This window comes from Triticum urartu, chromosome 6, assembly GCF_003073215.2.
Source record: "Triticum urartu cultivar G1812 chromosome 6, Tu2.1, whole genome shotgun sequence".
Lineage (NCBI taxonomy): Eukaryota > Viridiplantae > Streptophyta > Magnoliopsida > Poales > Poaceae > Triticum > Triticum urartu.
Window position 1 is genome coordinate 552,956,419 of NC_053027.1, and position 21,333 is coordinate 552,977,751.

Consider the following 21,333-nt stretch of genomic DNA (forward strand, 5'->3'; position numbering starts at 1 on the left):
CAGTGGCATTTTTCAAAGTTTGCCAAAATTGCAGTGGCATTTTTCAAAGTTTGGAAATTGCAGTGGCATTTTTATGAATCGCCATAATTGAAGTGGCATTTATCTAATTAACCCTTATAAAATAAGCAAAACGCAACACAGTTCGGCAACCGCAAACTGATCTTAGCAGTACATAACTTCCTTCGAAGCTTACAAATCGCTTCCACCAAAATAAGCAGCTTCTGTATTTTATTTTTCTCTCGGTTAATTGAGCATTTTAATACATATTTTACCAAATAGTGTGCCTTTTGTTGTTGATGTACTAAAGACTGTACATCAAAGAAAGTGAGACGAGGACAAAGAAACTGAAATTATCTCACTACTTAGGCACCGGTTTGGGCATATGTACATGCTTAACACCTTGCTCATGCCCTTATGAATAGTCTCCCTCTGTAAATTAATATAAAAGCGTTTAGATCATTAAAGTAATGATCTAAATGCTCTTATATTATTTTACGAAGGGAGTAGTAAGATCGTTACATAGAGACCAGCATTCAACGTTACAAGTTATGGCATAGTGCTCCGAGTCTTAGGCCAGGTAAATACTCAATAGACCAGCATCCATCGTTACAACAGTATCTTGTTTTACTACGGTGCAACCGAGTAATACATATATATGGTGTAAAAAGAGGAGACGTGATCGGCTTTCTGCGGAACAGTAATCCCAAGAAGACTGCTGGAACGATGTACAATCAGTTATGACCACAGCTGCATGGTCTGCAGCAAGTACAAGGTGGACAATTGGGTTCAGTATCTGCAAGAGACAAATACAATGTGGTTATAAACGGGACAACCTATATTCGCGATAATGGCCTGAATTTCTAGCTTGCTGTTGTAAGTAGACCGAAAAATTCTGAAGAAGAGCATAGTACATCCAATACTTTGTAATGGAATTGAACTCCATGTTAGCGTACCGGCAACAAAAAAGGGTTTCAATTATTACACCTAAGGTGATCTATTCTTGATGGCTGATGAGAGTGTATCAGGTGAAAATGAGTTTGGATTAAAACATTGCTGGGATCAAACTAATTAATCAGGATATCATGAGATGTAGGGAGATTATTTGTCCTGGTAGTTCCCGCAAAATGAACAGATATAAGTAGAAGATAGAGATTGCCATATAAAAAAGCACGATTTCCTGTGAACAAAACTGGTATATCAAAGAGAGGTACAGGTTGCACATGGTAGAATCGCAAGGCAGAGCACATACTCGAAGATGCCGGGTGCAAGAAAATGAGCAGCATGATCCCGGTTGTAACAAGTCGAAGAACCAAGAGGTACCTCCAATCCATTATGAGGGAAAATGAAGGCCGTTGCACTCACTATGGTTGGGCATTATGCTTCATCTCCGTCTAAATAAAGGATCTGTACCAGGACTAGTTCAAAACATATTTACGAGACAAGAACTTTCAATAACTTTGACTGGAAAGAAAGCAGAGAAAACTGATATTTCGATAACTTTGACAAGAAGTTTCAATAACTTTTAACAGCGATTTATACTGTATAAGACAGACAAGTAGCAGAGAAAAATCTATTCAAAGACCAATCGCGTTGACTGGAAAATGCTGTTCTGATGGCAGCGCAAGGACTTTGCCTGTGACCATTTTTCTCCATCAACTATTTAGGCAAGACAGTGTGCACAAGTTAGAGAAACTGCAAAAGTTTGATATGATCACACTAGTTTTCAGTCTACTAACGAAGTTGGACAGGAACTTCTCACAGGATTTTCATACGCGTCATTGCCCTCAAAATCTACCAAACTGGGGGCAATAAGTAGGAAGAGAAGTTGTTTGAAATGTACTACAAATATCACACTCCTGGTGCGAAAATGTTTCAATAGGAATTAATAGGAACTGTAGCACAACTGTGACCTCAAAATGGCATAATCCAAGTCAACCTGATATAGTCCATGTTTATACTACATGTAATTTCACACACCCAATGTGGACATGTATTGAGTAACTAACAAACTGGTACTCCATCAAGGAAACTCCAACCGTAGGTCCAGAAGTTTATAAACGGCACGTTTGTAGGTTTCAGCTCTGAACACAAAGCTAGACTTGTATGCACCAAGAACAATCAGCCAAAGGCTTCTATAATCCAGCAATAGACCTCTATAAAAGGCAATTTACCGCTCTTCCAGAATCAAATCAGCCCAATATCCATGGTTGCTCACATTGCATATCAACCAGATGGCTTGTGCATTAGTGTTAGCCATCCTTGTCTCATCGGTTTTGCATCCTTTGTCTATGACAACATTAGCTGATGAATCCGACAACAACCAAGACGCTCTGCTCTGCCTCAAGTCTCGCCTCTCCACCACCACATGGAACACCACCTCGCCTGATTTCTGCACTTGGCGCGGCATCTCGTGCACAGGGCAGCCACAACTACCCCTGGTGGTGGCCTTGGACATGGAGGCACAAGGCCTCACCGGCGAAATCCCGCTCTGCATGTTCAACCTCACATCGTTGGTTAGAATCCACTTGCCGAACAACCAGCTCTCTGGCCATCTCCCACCAGAGATTGGCCGGCTCTCTGGACTCCGGTACCTCAACCTCAGCTCCAACGCGCTCACCGGCGAGATCCCGGAATCGCTGTCCTTATGCTCTAGCCTTGATGTCTTGGCGCTGAGCAGCAACTCTGTTGGAGGTGCGATCCCACCTCCACTCGGTACGCTTCGCAACCTATCCTCTCTAGACTTGTCCAGCAATAAACTTTCTGGTGAGATTCCACCTCTACTCGGGAGCTCACCGGCTCTGGAGTCTGTCAGTCTCGCCAACAACTTTCTCGAGGGAGAAATCCCGCTGTTTTTGGCAAATTGTTCCTCCCTTCGCTACCTTTCTTTACAAAACAACAGTCTTTCTGGGGCCATACCGGCAGCTCTTTTCAACAGCTCAACCATCACAGAGATACATGTTTCAATGAACAATCTTTCTGGACAAATTCCATCTTTCACAAACTTCCCTTCAAAGCTCAACTACCTCGATTTAACAGGGAATAGCCTAACTGGAATTGTGCCGCCCTCAGTAGGAAATCTCACACGGCTTACAGGTCTGTTAATTGCGCAAAACCAGTTGCAGGGAAACATCCCAGATTTATCCAAGCTATCAGGCCTGCAATTTCTTGACCTCTCATACAACAATCTATCAGGGATAGTGCCACCATCCATTTACAGTTTACCTTTGCTAAGCTTTCTTGGGTTGGCCAACAATAATCTTCGAGGAACACTTCCTTCTGATATGGGGAACACTCTTTCTAACATAAATTCATTGATCATGTCTAACAATCATTTTGAGGGTGAGATTCCGGCATCGCTAGCCAATGCCTCCAGCATGGAGTTCCTGTATCTCGGCAACAATTCGCTGAGCGGGGTGGTCCCTTCCTTCGGCTCCATGACGAATTTGCAGGTCCTAATGTTGTACTCAAACCAGCTAGAAGCTGGAGACTGGACATTCTTCTCGTCCTTGGCAAACTGTACACAGCTGCTAAAGGTGAACTTGGGCGGAAACAAACTACGTGGCAATTTGCCGCCTGGTTCTGTAGCAACCCTGCCCAAAAGTATGGTTAACTTGATTCTACGGTCAAACTACATATCTGGAACTATTCCCTTGGAGATTGGGAACCTGTCTAAAACTTCCCTACTTTATCTTGATAACAATATTTTCACAGGGCCTATACCTTCTATTCTTGGCCAGCTAAGCAAACTGGTTGTTCTTAGCCTATCACGGAACAAGTTCTCCGGAGAAATTCCACCTTCCATTGGTAACTTGAATCAGTTGACGGAACTTTATTTACAAGAAAATGAATTAAGTGGAAGCATACCTACAAGTTTATCCGGCTGCCAGAAATTGGTGGCACTAAACCTTTCCAGCAATGGCCTCAACGGAAGTATCAATGGGCGCGTGTTTAGCAAGTTGAATCAACTAAGTTGGTTACTTGACCTATCACATAACCAATTCACAGACTCCATACCTCTAGAAATTGGTAGCTTGATAAACCTTGGCTCCTTGAACCTTTCGCACAACAAACTCAGAGGCAAAATCCCATCCGCACTTGGTGCATGTATCCGGTTGGAAGCACTGAACTTAGACAGGAACCTCCTAGAAGGAAGCATTCCAGAATCATTGGCAAGCCTCAAGGGTGTCAGAGCATTAGATTTCTCCCAAAACAATTTATCTGGTACAATACCAGAATTCCTTGAGACGTTTACTTCGCTGCAGTACCTAAATATGTCCTTCAATAACTTTGAGGGGCCAGTTCCGATAGGTGGAGCCTTTGCTAACACAAGTAGTGTTTCTGTCCAAGGAAATGCACTTCTTTGTTCAAATGTTCAAGTCAACGATTTGCCCAGGTGCTCCACCTCGGCATCTCAGAGAAAGCGCAAGTTCATTGTTCCATTGTTGGCAGCTCTGTCAGCTGTTGTTGCATTGGCCTTGATCTTAGGGCTGGTTTCCCTGGTTTTCCATATTTTGAGAAAGAAGAGGCAGAGATCAAGTCAGTCCATTGACCACACATACACAGAGTTTAAAAGGCTAACATACAATGATGTAAGCAAAGCAACAAATGGCTTTTCTCCAACCAATATAGTTGGTTCTGGGCAATTCGGGATAGTGTATAAAGGTCAGTTGGAAGGAAAAGACAACTTGGTGGCTGTTAAAGTGTTCAAACTTAATCAGTATGGTGCATTGGATAGCTTTATTGCTGAGTGCAAAGCTTTCCGGCACATTCGACACCGAAATCTCGTGAGTGTCATAACTGCATGCTCAACTTACGATCTGATGGGGAATGAGTTCAAAGCTCTGGTATTTGAATATATGGCAAATGGTAGCCTTGAAAATCGACTTCATGCTAAGATCCAGAAGAATGCTGATTTGAGTTTGGTGACGGTGATATGCATAGCAGTTGACATTGCGTCTGCTCTGGAATACCTTCATAACCAATGCATCCCACCAGTGGTTCACTGTGATTTGAAGCCAAGCAATATACTCTTTGATGACGAATATACTGCGTATGTCTGTGATTTTGGGCTAGCAAGGTTAATTCATGGTTATTCATCTGAAGCTCAGAGCAACTCAACAAGCATAACTGGACCAGGGGGAACTATTGGATATATTGCTCCTGGTGGGTAACTAAAACTAGTCTGAATTAAGTATTATGTTACCTTTCATTAAAACATTCTAGTGCCTGTCATAACTTTTTTGTTTCAAATCGTTGCAGAGTATGGCATGGGCAGTCAAATCTCAACCGAGGGCGATGTCTACAGTTATGGCATCATACTTTTAGAAATGCTGACGGGGAAAAGACCTACTGATGAAGCCTTCAGTAATGGCCTTACACTCCAGAAGTATGTGGATGCATCACTTTCAGAGATTGAACATATTCTTCAACCCAGCCTTATGCCAAAAACTGGAGATCCGCCTGGTGTTACCCCAAAAATAGAAGAATACAAGCCAACTACAGTGATGCATATCTGCGCTCTGCAACTTCTTAAACTTGGGATGTTATGCTCCGTCGAGTCACCAAAAGATCGCCCAAGCATGCATGAAATTTATGGCGAAGTAATGGCTGTAAAAGAAGCATTTTTCTCAATGAACGGTTGAGAGCTACAGTACAAGCCTAGAACAGTTTTGATGTACTGTATACAGATTTATGTCGCAGCTATTTCCGTTTATTTGGGTCTTCTTCATTGTAAAAGCTAGGTAGCTAATTTCTGAATCTTCTAGTGTACTCCCTCCCTCTGTTCACTTTTATAAGACGTTTTAGATGGTTCAGACAACTCCCAAAACAGTTCAAAATCAGCTGTCTAAAACGTCTTATAAAAAGAATCGAAGGTAGTAAATTTCACTATGCATTGATGTTAAAGGCCCTGAGCTATTATGTAAAAGCGAACTTCTCTTCGGATAAAAAGCTGATAGCTATGTTTTCCTATTGCTTTCATCAACCAAAGCAACTTAGCCTCCCCACCCAACCGTGTGGGACAGTAATCAACTATTACCAATATATTTCCAATTGAACTATCTGCATTAGTGTTGCTTTTCTAATCAGAGATCTCTGTATCTGCCTCCCTACCTAATAATTGAAACACCAGCTAACATTCATGTATGATATGTCAAGTTTGGACCACCCAGTACTGGTACTAGTAGAGCCTGCAACGAAGCCTAATCTTTACGGACTGAGACTACAAGTCCGATTAATCCCGGTTAAATCAAATTCGAAGCAAAAATTGTACACAATCGATACGGTAATTTTGGTATTTAACACGGAAATAACAGGACTAGAAAAGAAAATGAAAATAGTACCCTAAAAAAAAGAAAAGAAAAAGAAAATAGCAAACCCTAGGAACTCACTTTGGCGTCAATTTGGGAATGGGGTTTCCCTGCACGTCGTGACGATGGCCGTCGGCCGCGCAAGGCGGAAGGTGGCCGCCGGACGTCGACCTTTGCCGGCGCGGTCTTGGCGCTCCGCGGCAGCTTCATGTTCTCACTGTCGTCCCGCGGCCTGTTCCCTGACTCGGCAGCCTCGCTCTGGTACTTGAGACAGTCAGACGAGACGGCAAGCAAGAAAGCTTCTTTCGACTTTGGACTTGCTTTTTCCTTCTTAGTTTTTCAAAAAGGAAAATCTGAACACAAATACTGTAGAATATTCTCGTCTGCTCCGTGGAAAACCGAAACGGAGAGAAAATATGAAATGGGACAGATTCATTCTGTCGGAACAGAAGAGAAAACAGAATAATTTCATGCGCAGGAACGACTGTATTTTCCGGCGGAATAGTCACGAAAATTGGGGAATTTCCGTGCTCGCCATGGTTGCCTACGTGTGTGGCCAGTGAACAGTGAACAGTGACCCCTTCGCCATTCCTCGCTGCATATGCGTTACGATTCTGATTCTGGCGTCCTCGTAGGTCATAGCCTCCGTGTTTTCTCCTTTTGAGGGAAGGGATCGATGCCCACTGGTCACCGCAAGTGGACGTCTCCTGATCAAAGTCAACCCAACCCACAAGCTAAGCTAAGCTTTTTTTTTTAGAAAAAGGGGGTTTGTCCCAACCTCTACATCTGAACGATACATGCGGCCATGATTATTAATAAGCAAAAGATCTAATACAAGTCTTTCTATCTCGGTCAAAGAACACAAAAAAGGCTCATCAAGAGCTAAACAGTAAAAGAGAAGCCACAACCGGCCGGTGAACAAAGATAGGAATACTAAATATCTATCCTATTACATGACCACCATCTAAACCGATTGAAAATAGTCTGAGTTGTCATCTTCCATCGGGTAGATCCAGTAACCAAAGTAAGCTAAGCTAAGCTAGGTAGCACTAAAAGGAAAAGGTTTGCCCCATGCTTGTACGCTAATGCATGTACTACACTGCAGTACAGCACAACACAAATTTTTGAGATGAAAACTGCAGGGGGAACAGTACGATCCATGTACTGATATAACACGAGCATGGGAGAGCGTGCCTGCCATGTTAAGAGAACCCTATCCTGTGCACCGAACTAATCTATGCAACCAATGCACTACTAGCTTTTGGGCCAATAGATGAAAAAAGAATGGCCCACATTTGGTCTCAAGTCAAACTAGACCATCTTTGCCGAGACAACCCTTCACTTTACAAAAAATTAACCCGCACTACACATCTCACTCCGAATATAATACTAGTAAACATGTACGTCCAGTTATTTTGGTCTCAAACACGAAACGGGAGATATTATTTAAACCGAATGTCCTATTTTGGATCGGTTTTGACTGCCATATTTTTCTTGACAAGACCTTTGATACAAGATCAAAGTTGAATATAATTTCTATATTTTTTTTGCCGTTTAAACTCTACTCAAAACTTCATGGGCAACATATTTGGTGAATCCTACCTAGTTCGTGTGTCCGTGTAGCCATTCCGTTTCAACCCCACGATCTAAACCCTGAGCACCCAGTACTAAAGGTTCATCACGAACCGGTACTAAAGGTTCACCACGAACCGATACTAATGAGCGTCGCCTGCCTAGCCGTCGGAACCGGTACTGATGGTCACATTAATGCCGGTTCAATTACAAACCGGGACTAATTAGTTTCACATTAGACCCTTTTTCTACTAGTGCAATTTGACAAGCATCAAAACCTCTCAGAAATCAAGTCAACTATAATTTGACATGACACAAATTCTCACCGATTACATAATTCAGTACATCAGAGTGTGCATGATAATATAGATAAAATCATTTTTTGCTTGGACCATATCAAGAAGCACCATTTGGCTGCATAACTTGCACAGTCACACTCCCTTTCTCTTTTTTGCTTGGACAATTACGACTATCATGAAATACCATTTGCTTGCACGTCTTGCACAAGCGTGCGACCTTTGCCTTGCCTTCTTTGTCCTTATTTTTTTGACCCCCCCCCCCTCTCCTTGATCTCCTTTCCTCGCTTTATTCTTTTGCATCTCCCCACGGTACGGACATCAGTCGGCGGATGTATATGAACTTCAGTGGGAATATTACAACCAATAAAAGCCCCATATTCCTCTTGCCTTGTGCTTTGGGTGGCTGCAGGGATCATTTGGTCCAAAGGTGCCTCAATGTTCATCACACTTGATGTTAAGAAGTCTAATGCTTCATCTAAATGTTTCGCCTTTTGAATAAGCTCTTCCATCTTATCTCGTACACCTGAAATCTTCTTTCTTGTGGCCGCATCAAGTGAATCCATGGGCTTTTCTTCTAGTAGGTTCCCATGTTCATCATAAACATTCTCCCTGCAAAACAAAAGAATGTTGTTAATCATATGATTTTGGAATAACAATAAGAAATCGGTTGTCATGCATTATTATTTTTACCTTTTGCACCTTTTCTGCCATCTTTTCATAATATAGTAGCTAGGAAGCTCATTTTGGTTTTCAATCCTCAATACTTGGATAATATGCCGACATGGAATACTGAGTGACTCAAATAACTTGCACGAACAATTTGCTGTCATGCTTCCAATGTCATAGCAAACCTCCCTAATCTTACCAGACCGACCTCTCAGGGTCACATTTTTTACCCCCACACCTTGTGTAATACTCTGAACACAACAATGGTCTCTAGTGTTGGGGAACATAGCAGAAAACAAAAATTTTCCTACGGTTTCACCAAGATCCATCTAGGAGTTCATCTAGCAACGAGTGATTAGATGCATATACGTACCTTGTAGATGGCGAGCGGAAGCGTTCAAAGAACGGGGATGATGTAGTCGAACACGACGTGATTCAAATCACCGATGATCAAGCACCGAACGGACGGTGCCTCCGCGTTCAACACACGTACGGAACGGATGACGTCTCCTCCTTTCTTGATCCAGCAAGGGGGGAGGAGAGGTTGATGAAGATCCAGCAGCACGACAGCGTGGTGGTGGATGCAGGGCGTCACAGTAGCAGGGCTTCGCCTATACTACGAGGGAGAGACGTAACGGGGAGAGAGGGAAGCACCAAAGGCTGAGGTATGAAATCCCTCCTCTCTTCAACTATATATAGGAGGGCCAAGGGGGGGTAGTGCGCAGCCTAGGAGATCCAATCTCCTAGGTGCGGCGGCCAGGGGAGGTTTCCCTCCCCCCCAAGGCACTTAGGGGTGCCTTCCACTAGTGGGACTCCTCCCCCATGGAAACCCTAGGCGCATGGGCCTATAGGGGCTGGTGCCCTTGGCCCATATAGGCCAAGGCGCACCCCCTACAGCCCATGTGGCCCACCGGGACAGGTGGCCCCACCCGGTGGGCCCCCGGGACCCCTCCGGTGGTCCCGGTACAATACCGATAACCCCGGAACTTGTCCCGATGGCCGAAACAGCACTTCCTATATATAATTCTTTACCTCCGGACCATTCCGGAACTCCTCGTGACGTCCGGGATCTCATCCGGGACTCCGAACAACATTCGGGTTACTGCATATACATATCTTCACAACCCTAGCGTCACCGAACCTTAAGTGTGTAGACCCTACGAGTTCGGGAGACAAGCAGACATGACCGAGACGACTCTCCGATCAATAACCAACAGCGGGATCTGGATACCCATGTTGGCTCCCACATGCTCCACGATGATCTCATCGGATGAACCACGATGTCGAGGATTTAATCAACCCCGTATACAATTCCCTTTGTCAATCGGTATGTTACTTGCCCGAGACTCGATCGTTGGTATCCAATACCTTGTTCAGTCTCGTTACCGGCAAGTCACTTTACTCGTACCGTAATGCATGATCCCGTGATCAACCACTTGGTCACCTTGAGCTCATAATGATGATGCATTACCGAGTGGGCCTAGTGATACCTCTCCGTTATATGGAGTGACAAATCCCAGTCTCGATCCGTGTCAACCCAACAGACACTTTCGGAAATACCTGTAGTGCACCTTTATAGTCACCCAGTTACGTTGTGACGTTTGATACACCCAAAGCATTCTTACGGTATCCGGGAGTTACACGATCTCATGGTCAAAGGAAAAGATACTTGACATTGGAAAAGCTCTAGCAAACGAACTGCACGATCTTGTGCTATGCTTAGGATTAGGTCTTGTCCATCACATCATCATTCTCCTAATGATGTGATCCCGTTTATCAATGACATCCAATGTCCATAGCCAGGAAACCATGACTATCTGTTGATCAACGAGCTAGTCAACTAGAGGCTTACTAGGGACATATTATGGTCTATGTATTCACACGTGTATTACGATTTCCGGATAATACAGTTATAGCATGAATAAAGACAATTATCATGACAAAGAAATATAATAATAATCTTTTTATTTCCTCTAGGGCATATTTCCAACACAGTCTCCCACTTGCACTAGAGTCAATAATCTAGTTACATTGTGATGAATCGAACACCCATGGAATTCTGGTGTTGATCATGTTTTGCCCTAGGGAGAGGTTTAGTCAACGGATCTGCTATATTCAGGTCCGTATGTACTTTACAAATCTCTATGTCTGCATTTTGAACATTTTCACGAATGGAGTTGAAGCGACGCTTGATGTGCCTTGTCTTCTTGTGAAACCTGGGCTCCTTGGCAAGTGCAATAGCCCCAGTGTTGTCACAAAAGAGTTTGATTGGCCCCGACGCATTGGGTATGACTCCTAGGTCGGTGATGGACTCCTTCACCCATATTGCTTCATGTGCTGCCTCCGAGGCTGCCATGTACTCCGCTTCACATGTAGATCCCGCCACGACGCTCTGTTTGCAGTTGCACCAGCTCACTGCTCCACCATTCAACATATACACGTATCCGGTTTGTGACTTAGAGTCATCCAGATCTGTGTCGAAGCTAGCGTCGACGTAACCCTTTACGACGAGCTCTTCGTCACCTCCATAAACGAGAAACATTTCCTTAGTCCTTTTCAGGTACTTCAGGATATTCTTGACCGCTGTCCAGTGTTCCTTGCCGGGATTACTTTGGTACCTTCCTACCAAACTTACGGCAAGGTTTACATCAGGTCTGGTACACAGCATGGCATACATAATAGAACCTATGGCTGAGGCATAGGGGATGACACTCATCTCTTCTATCTCTTCTGCCGTGGTCGGACATTGAGCTGAGCTCAATTTCATACCTTGCAAAACAGGCAAGAACCCTTTCTTGGACTGATCCATTTTGAACTTCTTCAAAATCTTATCAAGGTATGTACTTTGTGAAAGACCTATGAGGCGTCTTGATCTATCTCTATAGATCTTGATGCCTAATATATAAGCAGGTTCTCCAAGGTCCTTCATTGAAAAACTCTTATTCAAGTAGGCCTTGATGCTGTCCAAGAGTTCTATATCATTTCCCATCAAAAGTATGTCATCTACATATAGTATGAGAAATGCTACAGAGCTCCCACTCACTTTCTTGTAAACGCAGGCTTCTCCATAAGTCTGCGTAAACCCAAATGCTTTGATCATCTCATCAAAGCGAATGTTCCAACTTCGAGATGCTTGCACCAGCCCATAAATCGAGCGTTGGAGCTTGCACACCTTGTTAGCATTCTTAGGATCGACAAAACCTTCCGGCTGCATCATATACAATTCTTCCTTAAGGAAACCATTAAGGAATGCCGTTTTGACGTCCATTTGCCATATTTCATAATCATAGAATGCGGCAATCGCTAACATGATTCGGACGGACTTCAGCTTCGCTACCGGTGAGAAAGTCTCATCGTAGTCAACCCCTTGAACTTGTCGATAACCCTTAGCGACAAGCCGAGCTTTATAGATGGTCACATTACCATCCGCGTCTGTCTTCTTCTTAAAGATCCATTTATTTTCTATGGCTCGCCGTTCAACGGGCAAGTCAGTCAAAGTCCATACTTCGTTTTCATACATGGATCCTATCTCGGATTTCATGGCTTCTAGCCATTTGTTGGAATCCGGTCCCGCCATCGCTTCTTCATAGTTCGAAGGTTCACCGTTGTCTAACAACATGATTTCCAAGACAGGGTTGCCGTACCACTCTGGTGCGGAACGTGTCCTTGTGGACCTTCGAATTTCAGTAGGAGCTTGATCAGAAGTATCTTGATCATCATGAATAACTTCCTCTCTAGTCGGTGCAGGCACCTCAGGAACATTTTCTTGAGTTGCGCCATTTACCGGTTCAAGAGGTAATACTTCATCAAGTTCCACTTTCCTCCCACTTACTTCTTTCGAGAGAAACTCTTTCTCTAGAAAGGATCCATTCCTGGCAACAAAGATCTTGCCTTCGGATCTGAGGTAGAAGGTATACCCATAAGTTTCTTTAGGGTATCCTATGAAGACGCATTTTTCCGACTTGGGTTCGAGCTTTTCAGGTTGAAGTTTCTTGACATAAGCATCGCATCCCCAAACTTTTAGAAACGACAGCTTAGGTTTCTTCCCAAACCATAATTCATACGGTGTCGTCTCAACGGATTTCGACGGAGCCCTATTTAAAGTGAATGCGGCAGTCTCTAAAGCATAGCCCCAAAAAGATAACGGTAAATCGGTAAGAGACATCATAGATCGCACCATATCTAATAGAGTGCGATTACGACGTTCGGACACACCGTTACGCTGAGGTGTCCAGGCGGCGTGAGTTGTGAAACTATTCCACATTTTCTTAAGTGTGTGCCAAATTCATGACTCAAGTATTCTCCTCCACGATCTGATCGTAAAAACTTGATTTTCCTGTCACGTTGATTCTCAACTTCACTCTGAAATTCCTTGAACTTTTCAAAGGTTTCAGACTTGTGTTTCATTAAGTAGACATACCCATATCTACTCAAGTCATCAGTGAGGGTGAGGACATAACGATAGCCACCGCGAGCCTCAACACTCATTGGACCGCACACATCAGTATGTATGATTTCCAATAAGTTGGTTGCTCGTTCCATTGTTCCTGAGAACGAAGTCTTGGTCATTTTTCCCATGAGGCATGGTTCGCACGTGTCAAATGATTCATAATCAAGAGACTCTAAAAGTCCATCTGCATGGAGCTTCTTCATGCGTTTGACACCTATGTGACCAAGGCGGCAGTGCCACAAGTATGTGGGACTATCATTATCAACCTTACATCTTTTGGTACTCACACTATGAACATGTGTAGTAATACGCTCGAGATTCATTAAGAATAAACCATTGACTATCGGAGCATGACCATAAAACATATCTCTCATAGAACAACCATTATTCTCGGATTTAAATGAGTAGCCATCTCGTATTAAACGAGATCCTGATACAATGTTCATGCTCAAACATGGCACTAAATAACAATTATTGAGGTTTATAACTAATCCCGTAGGTAAATGTAGAGGTAGCATGCCGACGGCGATCACATCGACCTTGGAACCATTCCCGACGCGCATCGTCACCTTGTCCTTCGCCAGTTTCCGTTTATTCCGCAGCTCCTGCGTGAGTTACAAATATGAGTAACGGCACCGGTATCAAATACCCAGGAGTTACTACGAGTACTGGTAAGGTACACATCAATTACATGTATATCAAATATACCTTTGGTGTTGCCGGCCTTCTTATCCGCTAAGTATTTGGGGCAGTTCCGCTTACAGTGACCCTTCCCTTTGCAATAAAAGCACTCTGTCTCAGGCTTGGGTCTATTTTTCGACTTCTTCCCGACAGCTTGCTTGCCGGGCGCAGCAACTTCCTTGCCGTCTTTCTTGAAGTTCTTTTTACCCTTGCCCTTCTTGAACTTAGTGGTTTTATTCATCATCAACACTTGATGTTCCTTCTTGACTTCTACCTCTGCTGATTTCAGCATAGCAAATACTTCAGGAATGGTCTTTACCATCCCCTGCATATTGAAGTTCATCACAAAGCTCTTGTAGCTTGGTGGAAGCGACTGGAGGATTCTGTCAATGACCGCGTCATCCGGGAGATTAACTCCCAGCTAAGTCAAGCGGTTATGTAACCCAGACATAGTGAGTATGTGCTCACTGACAGAACTATTTTCCTCCATCTTACAGCTGAAGAACTTATCGAAGACTTCATATCTCTCGATCCGGGCATGAGCTTGAAAAACCATTTTTAGCTCTTCGAACATCTCATATGCTCCATGTCTCTCAAAACGCTTTTGGAGCCCCGGCTCTAAGCTGTAAAGCATGCCGCACTGAACGAGGGAGTAGTCATCAGTACGTGTCTGCCAAGCGTTCATAGCGTCTTGGTTCTGTGGGACGGGTGGATCACCTAGCGGTGCTTGTAGGACATAATCTTTCTTGGCAGCTATGAGGATGATCCTCAGGTTCCGGACCCAGTCCGTATAGTTGCTGCCATCGTCTTTCAGCTTGGTTTTCTCTAGGAACGCGTTGAAATTGAATACAACGTTGGCCATTTGATCTAAAGGACATATTGTAAAGATTTTAGACTAAGTTCATGATAATTAAGTCATCTAATCAAACTATTAATGAACTCCCACTCAGATTAGACATCCCTCTAGTCATCTAAGTGTTACACGATCCAAGTCGACTAAGCCGTGTCCGATTAACACGTGAGACGGACTAGTCATCGTCGGTGAACATCTTCATGTTGATCGTATCTTCCATACGACTCGTGTTCGACCTTTCGGTCTCTGTGTTCCGCGGCCATGTCTGTACATGCTAGGCTCGTCAAGTTAACCCTAAGTGTTTTTGCATGTGTAAAACTGTCTTACACCCGTTGTATGTGAACGTAAGGATCTATCACACCCGATTAACACGTGATGCTTCGAAACGACGAACTGTAGCAACGGTGCACAATTAGGGGAGAACACTTCTTGAAATTGTTGTAAGGGATCATCTTATTCACTACCGTCGTTCTAAGTAAACAAGATGCAAAACATGATAAACATCACATGTACTCAAATAATAATAGTGACATGATATGGCCAATATCACATAGCTCCTTTGATCTCCATCTTGGGGCTCCATGATCATCCTTGTAGATCGTCATACTCATCGACATGTAAGTCGTGATTCCTATTACAAGAACATGATCGATCTCATACATCACATATATCATTCATCACATCCTTTTGGCCATATCACATCACATAGCATATCCTGCAAAAACAAGTTAGACGTCCTCTAATTGTTGTTTGCATGTTTTACGTGGCTGCTATGGGTTTCTAGCAAGAACGTTTCTTACCTACGCAAAGACCACAACATGATATGCCAATTGCTATTTACCCTTCATAAGGACCCTTTTCATCGAATCCGATCCGACTAAAGTAGGAGAGACAGACACCCGCTAGCCACCTTATGCAACTAGTGCATGTCAGTCGGTGGAACCTGTCTCACGTAAGAGTACGTGTGAGATCGGTCCGGGCCGCTTCATCCCACGATGCCGCTGAATCAAGATAAGACTAGTAACGGCAAGCATATTGAACAAAATCAACGCCCACAACTACTTTGTGTTCTACTCGTGCAAGAGAACTACGCATAGACCTAGCTCATGATGCCACTGTTGGGGAACGTAGCAGAAAACAAAAAATTTCCTACGGTTTCACCAAGATCCATCTAGGAGTTCATCTAGCAACGAGTGATTAGATGCATCTACGTACCTTGTAGATGGCGAGCGGAAGCGTTCAAAGAACGGGGATGATGTAGTCGAACACGACGTGATTCAAATCACCGATGATCAAGCACCGAACGGACGGTGCCTCCGCGTTCAACACACGTACGGAACGGATGACGTCTCCTCCTTTCTTGATCCAGCAAGGGGGGAGGAGAGGTTGATGAAGATCCAGCAGCACAACGGCGTGGTGGTGGATGCAGGGCGTCACAGTAGCAGGGCTTCGCCTATACTACGAGGGAGAGACGTAACGGGGAGAGAGGGAAGCACCAAAGGCTGAGGTATGAAATCCCTCCTCTCTTCAACTATATATAGTAGGGCCAAGGGGGGGTGGTGCGCAGCCTAGGAGATCCAATCTCCTAGGTGCGGCGGCCAGGGGAGGTTTCCCTCCCCCACCCCCCAAGGCACTTAGGGGTGCCTTCCACTAGTGGGACTCCTCCCCCATGGAAACCCTAGGCGCATGGGCCTATAGGGGCTGGTGCCCTTGGCCCATATAGGCCAAGGCGCACCCCCTACAGCCCATGTGGCCCCCCGGGACAGGTGGCCCCACCCGGTGGGCCCCCGGGACCCCTCCGGTGGTCCCGGTACAATACCGATAACCCCGAAACTTGTCCCGATGGCCGAAACAGTACTTCCTATATATAATTCTTTACCTCCGGACCATTCCGGAACTCCTCGTGACGTCCGGGATCTCATCCGGGACTCCGAACAACATTCGGGTTACTGCATATACATATCTTCACAACCCTAGCGTCACCGAACCTTAAGTGTGTAGACCCTACGGAGTTCGGGAGACAAGCAGACATGACCGAGACGACTCTCCGGCAATAACCAACAGCGGGATCTGGATACCCATGTTGGCTCCCACATGCTCCACGATGATCTCATCGGATGAACCACGATGTCGAGGATTAATCAACCCCGTATACAATTCCCTTTGTCAATCGGTATGTTACTTGCCCGAGACTCGATCGTGGTATCCAATACCTTGTTCAGTCTCGTTACCGGCAAGTCACTTACTCGTACCGTAATGCATGATCCCGTGATCAACCACTTGGTCACCTTGAGCTCATAATGATGATGCATTACCGAGTGGGCCTAGTGATACCTCTCCGTTATATGGAGTGACAAATCCCAGTCTCGATCCGTGTCAACCCAACAGACACTTTCGGAAATACCTGTAGTGCACCTTTATAGTCACCCAGTTACGTTGTGACGTTTGATACACCCAAAGCATTCTTACGGTATCCGGGAGTTACACGATCTCATGGTCAAAGGAAAAGATACTTGACATTGGAAAAGCTCTAGCAAACGAACTACACGATCTTGTGCTATGCTTAGGATTAGGTCTTGTCCATCACATCATTCTCCTAATGATGTGATCCCGTTATCAATGACATCCAATGTCCATAGCCAGGAAACCATGACTATCTGTTGATCAACGAGCTAGTCAACTAGAGGCTTACTAGGGACATATTATGGTCTATGTATTCACACGTGTATTACGATTTCCGGATAATACAGTTATAGCATGAATAAAGACAATTATCATGATCAAAGAAATATAATAATAATACTTTTATTATTGCCTCTAGGGCATATTTCCAACATCTAGCAGCAATAACCTGTAGCTGAAATTTCTCGAACACCTCATATGTGAATACCTCACTACCCTGTTTCTCCATTGTCCATGGCGTAAATAGTTGCGGAGTGGTATGTATGCTTCTGTTGTCTGCCATTAATTCTTCCTCACGCTGGCATTCTAAAGCTGTGTCAAACCTAAGCCAAAACTCAACAAAAGCAAGCCTTCGATGAATGAAGCGGTTAAAAAAGGAATTTGCACTTTCTGATCTTGAAGTGGTTTGGAGAATGCCTGCTAGAGATATATATCCATAAAGTAGGCCGGTATCCATATATGTCGAATGCTAAACCTTTTACTCAACCACTCATTTTCCTCCAATCCAAAATCTGTAATGATGGAATTCCACTGTGACTCAAACTCTGTTGAAGTTTCCGAACCCCAAACACATGAGTTCAATCTCGTCCAAAATTCAGAATCTTCTCTAATCACAGGTCCAACTTTTTTCTGGAACCTTTTCCATTATATGCCACATGCACAGCCTATGACGGTGGTTGGAAGAACTTCGTCAATACCATTCTTGGTGCTAGTGGCTTCATCGGTTATGATGAGTCTAGGTGCTATCCCTCCCATTGCTTTTAAGAAGGTCTCAAATAACCAAATGTATGACTCATCCTTCTCATTTGATAAGAATGCAGCAGCAAAAAATACACTTTGTAAGTGATGATTAACCCCGGTAAATGGTGCAAATATCATGTTGTACTGATTAGTGGTATATGTAGAATCAAAGGATATGACATCACCAAAGTGACTATAGTTCTTCCTGCCTGTGGCATCCGCCCAGAACACACGCAATAGCTTCCCCTCATCATTCACGTCAAAATCATAGAAAAATGATGAATTCACTTCCTGCTTTTTGGCTAACTGGGCCACAAACATTTGAGCATATGCATCTCTGATTTTATACCTGAGTGCTTGGTAGTAATTCTGCAAGTCCCTCTTTGAGCAGCCAACATTCGGAATTCCGCCCTCGCTAACTTGCAGGAGCCTATATGCGTGAGAGGTTCCAATGCTTGCCTTATGACATGTGTATAAAGTATTCTTTGCCCTCTCACTAACTGTACGATTCGATCTGATCAAATGCCGCTTATTAGGTGATACAAGACCATGAACATGGTGCTCAACCCATGAGTCTATCTTGTAGGTGTTGTCCCCACAAAGTCTAACAAAGATATGGGCATCACAACCGCATCACGTATTTGTTTGCTTACGCCTTTTCTTCAAGGGGTCATCTGTCTCGTTACTATCTTTTGACTTGAATCCTTCCCTATTACACATGAAACGCTTAGTCCGGACCACCTTATTATCAATCTTTTTCTGTTGTCCGATTCGAACACCAAAACCTGATTCATGTGCATATGCCTTGTAGAACTTCTCTACTGCCTCGAGTCCTTCAAATGTCATACCCACTTTAGGCTTCAAGTGCTCATCACATTCAGGTGTAAAAGATGAAGACTGCAATGTCAAGAGTAAACCGGAATAAGCACTTCATGCATAGTTTCAGTTGTTAGTGCAAACTGAACTTACAAAGAGGGGTACGTCAGTGTTCTTTTGGGTGTACTAAATCCTCCATGTCTCATATGCATTTGAATGCTATTGATTGGATCCATACTGCTGCACACATGGCCACATGATTAGCCTTTAAACCTACGTACACTCACACGTGTATGCACAAGGACTTAATCTGTGTGTAGTTTTACCTTAAACTTTTGATGCCCTCCATGTCGCTGATTGCAAATGACATCGTTGTACTTACTAATTGCTCATCGGTAGTTGCCGCTGCAGCAAAGTATTACCAGTTATAGGGGAGATAAGTCTAGATCGAGAAGTACATGCAGAGCAAACTGATGCATAGGGCGTTTGCCGATTGTTAACGTGGAATCAGACGAGCACGTATAAGACTGGGACGCTACCTGCCTCTCATCGGTGCCGGACGACGTCGGGGTCGAGTCGACGGAAATCGGAGGCATACGACGACAACGACGGCGGCGGCGCAAGACGAACAGAGGCAGTCGGGGCGCTCCTGGTTAAAAGGCTTTGGGGGGTTTTCTGTGAATTAAGATGGTTGTCAAGTTACAAAGCAGGCGTGTAAATGTAATTAGTCCCTAGGCTACACGTGATGCTCGGGATTTAGATCGTGGGGTTAAAATGGAATGGCTACACGGACACACGAACTAGGTAGGATTCATCAAATATGTTGCCAACTTCATGCATGGTCAAAGATCTCATTAAAACAAAGATGTCAGTCAAAACAGTTCCAAAATCGGACATCCAATTCATAATATATTAGCTTCTTCTATTTGGACAAAAAATAAATAAACAAACAGCTTTATTGATGGAAGAGTGAGAATGTGAGACATGTAAGCGGGTCGTTGGCATAGATAAAGACATTCCTGAGTACCCATGAATTAATTCTGCATTAACTGTTTTGCTTCAAATTTACCAAGCTCTGTTCTCTAAAGTCTAAAGTCAATCCACAGATGACTTTCCAAAGTGAACCAAAGCTAATACACACTTATAACATATTCGAGGGCAATATTATATTCATGAGCAACTATTGGCGCTTGATATATACCCATGTTGAACCTGTTGTGACATGTACTGCTTTCCTACATTGTTGTGAACCCTGAGGTAACATCACTCCACAGGTACTGTGTGGAAAGCGAAGAATCCCTCAGGTGTCTTTGTGCCTGTCGAAAACCCTGTTATTACTAGAGCAGGATCTGACATGCAGAATCCTGTTATTAGTAGAGCAGGATCTGGCACGCAGCACGTCGACAACCGCCCTGGCAAAAGCTTCAGAAGCTTCAGAGTCGATACGGCCAGTATTCTGCAGTCTATGGAAGTATGGATGCTTCCTTTCTGCATACCTAGGATCCTGACAGATCATCAACTCCTGTACCCTTGATGTGTATAGACTATGGAATGGTGTCGTCGCTCGTTGTTAACTGGAATCCATGACGCCACGATGTTTCGTCTCCCCGTGCTATGTTTAGTTGGTATCTGTAATCTAGAACACTATAATTGTCACACCTTTCTGGAGCTGTTATAAATGTCATTTCTTTTGCACACTTAAGTTCTTGCTTTTGCTTGAGGGGATATATGTGATGTCTGAAATTGTTTGCATGGTAACACTGGATAGTGCAGGAAGAATTCTTGTGCACTATGGCCCTCTTTCTTAGCATGTGGGTCATAGATTAACCAGCTTTCTAATGGGTCGGATGCTGAATAAGAATGTCCTTTTTGGCTTATTACAAGCCTCTGAAGAAATGGCTTGAGGGCCAGTTCTTTTGAGCCTATTTGGTTAAGGTGTACGTACACAGCTTTCATATTCTCTTGCAACATCACCTCTCTTGTGCCACACTCTCCTGGTAACAAACATAGGAATACATACACAAGTGAACTGCAGGAACGGCATAGGTGAAAACACATTGGTTTTTGGAGCTAGCAGTGCATAAATCCATGAATCACATCACTACAGGAATAAATGATAACACTTGCAGTTCTTCTGTTACCACATGATGAGCTTTCTCTGCAGCTATTTCCTATCACAGATGCAGCAAGAAACAGTGAAAAGTATGACAACAAAAAAATCGCAGCAACAAGAGGCAAGTCTGGTAGCACCCATGAACTAACTCA

General features: G+C 43.9%; 2 protein-coding genes across 2 annotated transcripts; one reads left to right on the forward strand and one right to left on the reverse strand.

Moving 5' to 3' along the window:
- Positions 1–200: 200 nt before the first annotated feature.
- LOC125517000 lies at positions 201–19,438 on the reverse strand. Its single transcript, XM_048682238.1, has 4 exons — positions 19,395–19,438; positions 8,611–8,788; positions 6,390–6,635; positions 201–793 (listed from the first exon to the last, which is right to left on the reverse strand). Exons 1-4 carry the CDS (start codon positions 19,436–19,438, stop codon positions 569–571), a joined length of 693 nt encoding a protein of 230 aa, XP_048538195.1. The 3' UTR covers positions 201–568.
- On the forward strand, positions 1,253–5,972 carry LOC125515279 (LRR receptor-like serine/threonine-protein kinase EFR). Its single transcript, XM_048680721.1, has 2 exons — positions 1,253–5,163; positions 5,260–5,972. The coding sequence occupies exons 1-2, from the start codon at positions 2,232–2,234 to the stop codon at positions 5,640–5,642; spliced, it is 3,315 nt and encodes a 1,104-aa protein (XP_048536678.1). The 5' UTR covers positions 1,253–2,231; the 3' UTR covers positions 5,643–5,972.
- Positions 19,439–21,333: the final 1,895 nt, after the last annotated feature.

What these genes read in the sequence shown, in the direction of transcription:
- LOC125515279 (XM_048680721.1), top strand. Translation starts at nt 2,232, where the DNA reads ATGGCTTGTGCATTAGTGTTAGCCATCCTTGTCTCATCGGTTTTGCAT. An exon ending in TATTGGATATATTGCTCCTG is followed by an intron (nt 5,164 to 5,259) that starts GTGGGTAACTAA and finishes AAATCGTTGCAG; the next exon opens with AGTATGGCATGGGCAGTCAA.
- LOC125517000 (XM_048682238.1), bottom strand. Translation starts at nt 19,438, where the DNA reads ATGTCATTTGCAATCAGCGACATGGAGGGCATCAAAAGTTTAAG. An exon ending in GAGGGCATCAAAAGTTTAAG is followed by an intron (nt 8,789 to 19,394) that starts GTAAAACTACAC and finishes TTTGTTTTGCAG; the next exon opens with GGAGAATGTTTATGATGAAC. An exon ending in ATTCCCAAATTGACGCCAAA is followed by an intron (nt 794 to 6,389) that starts GTGAGTTCCTAG and finishes TGTCTCTTGCAG; the next exon opens with ATACTGAACCCAATTGTCCA.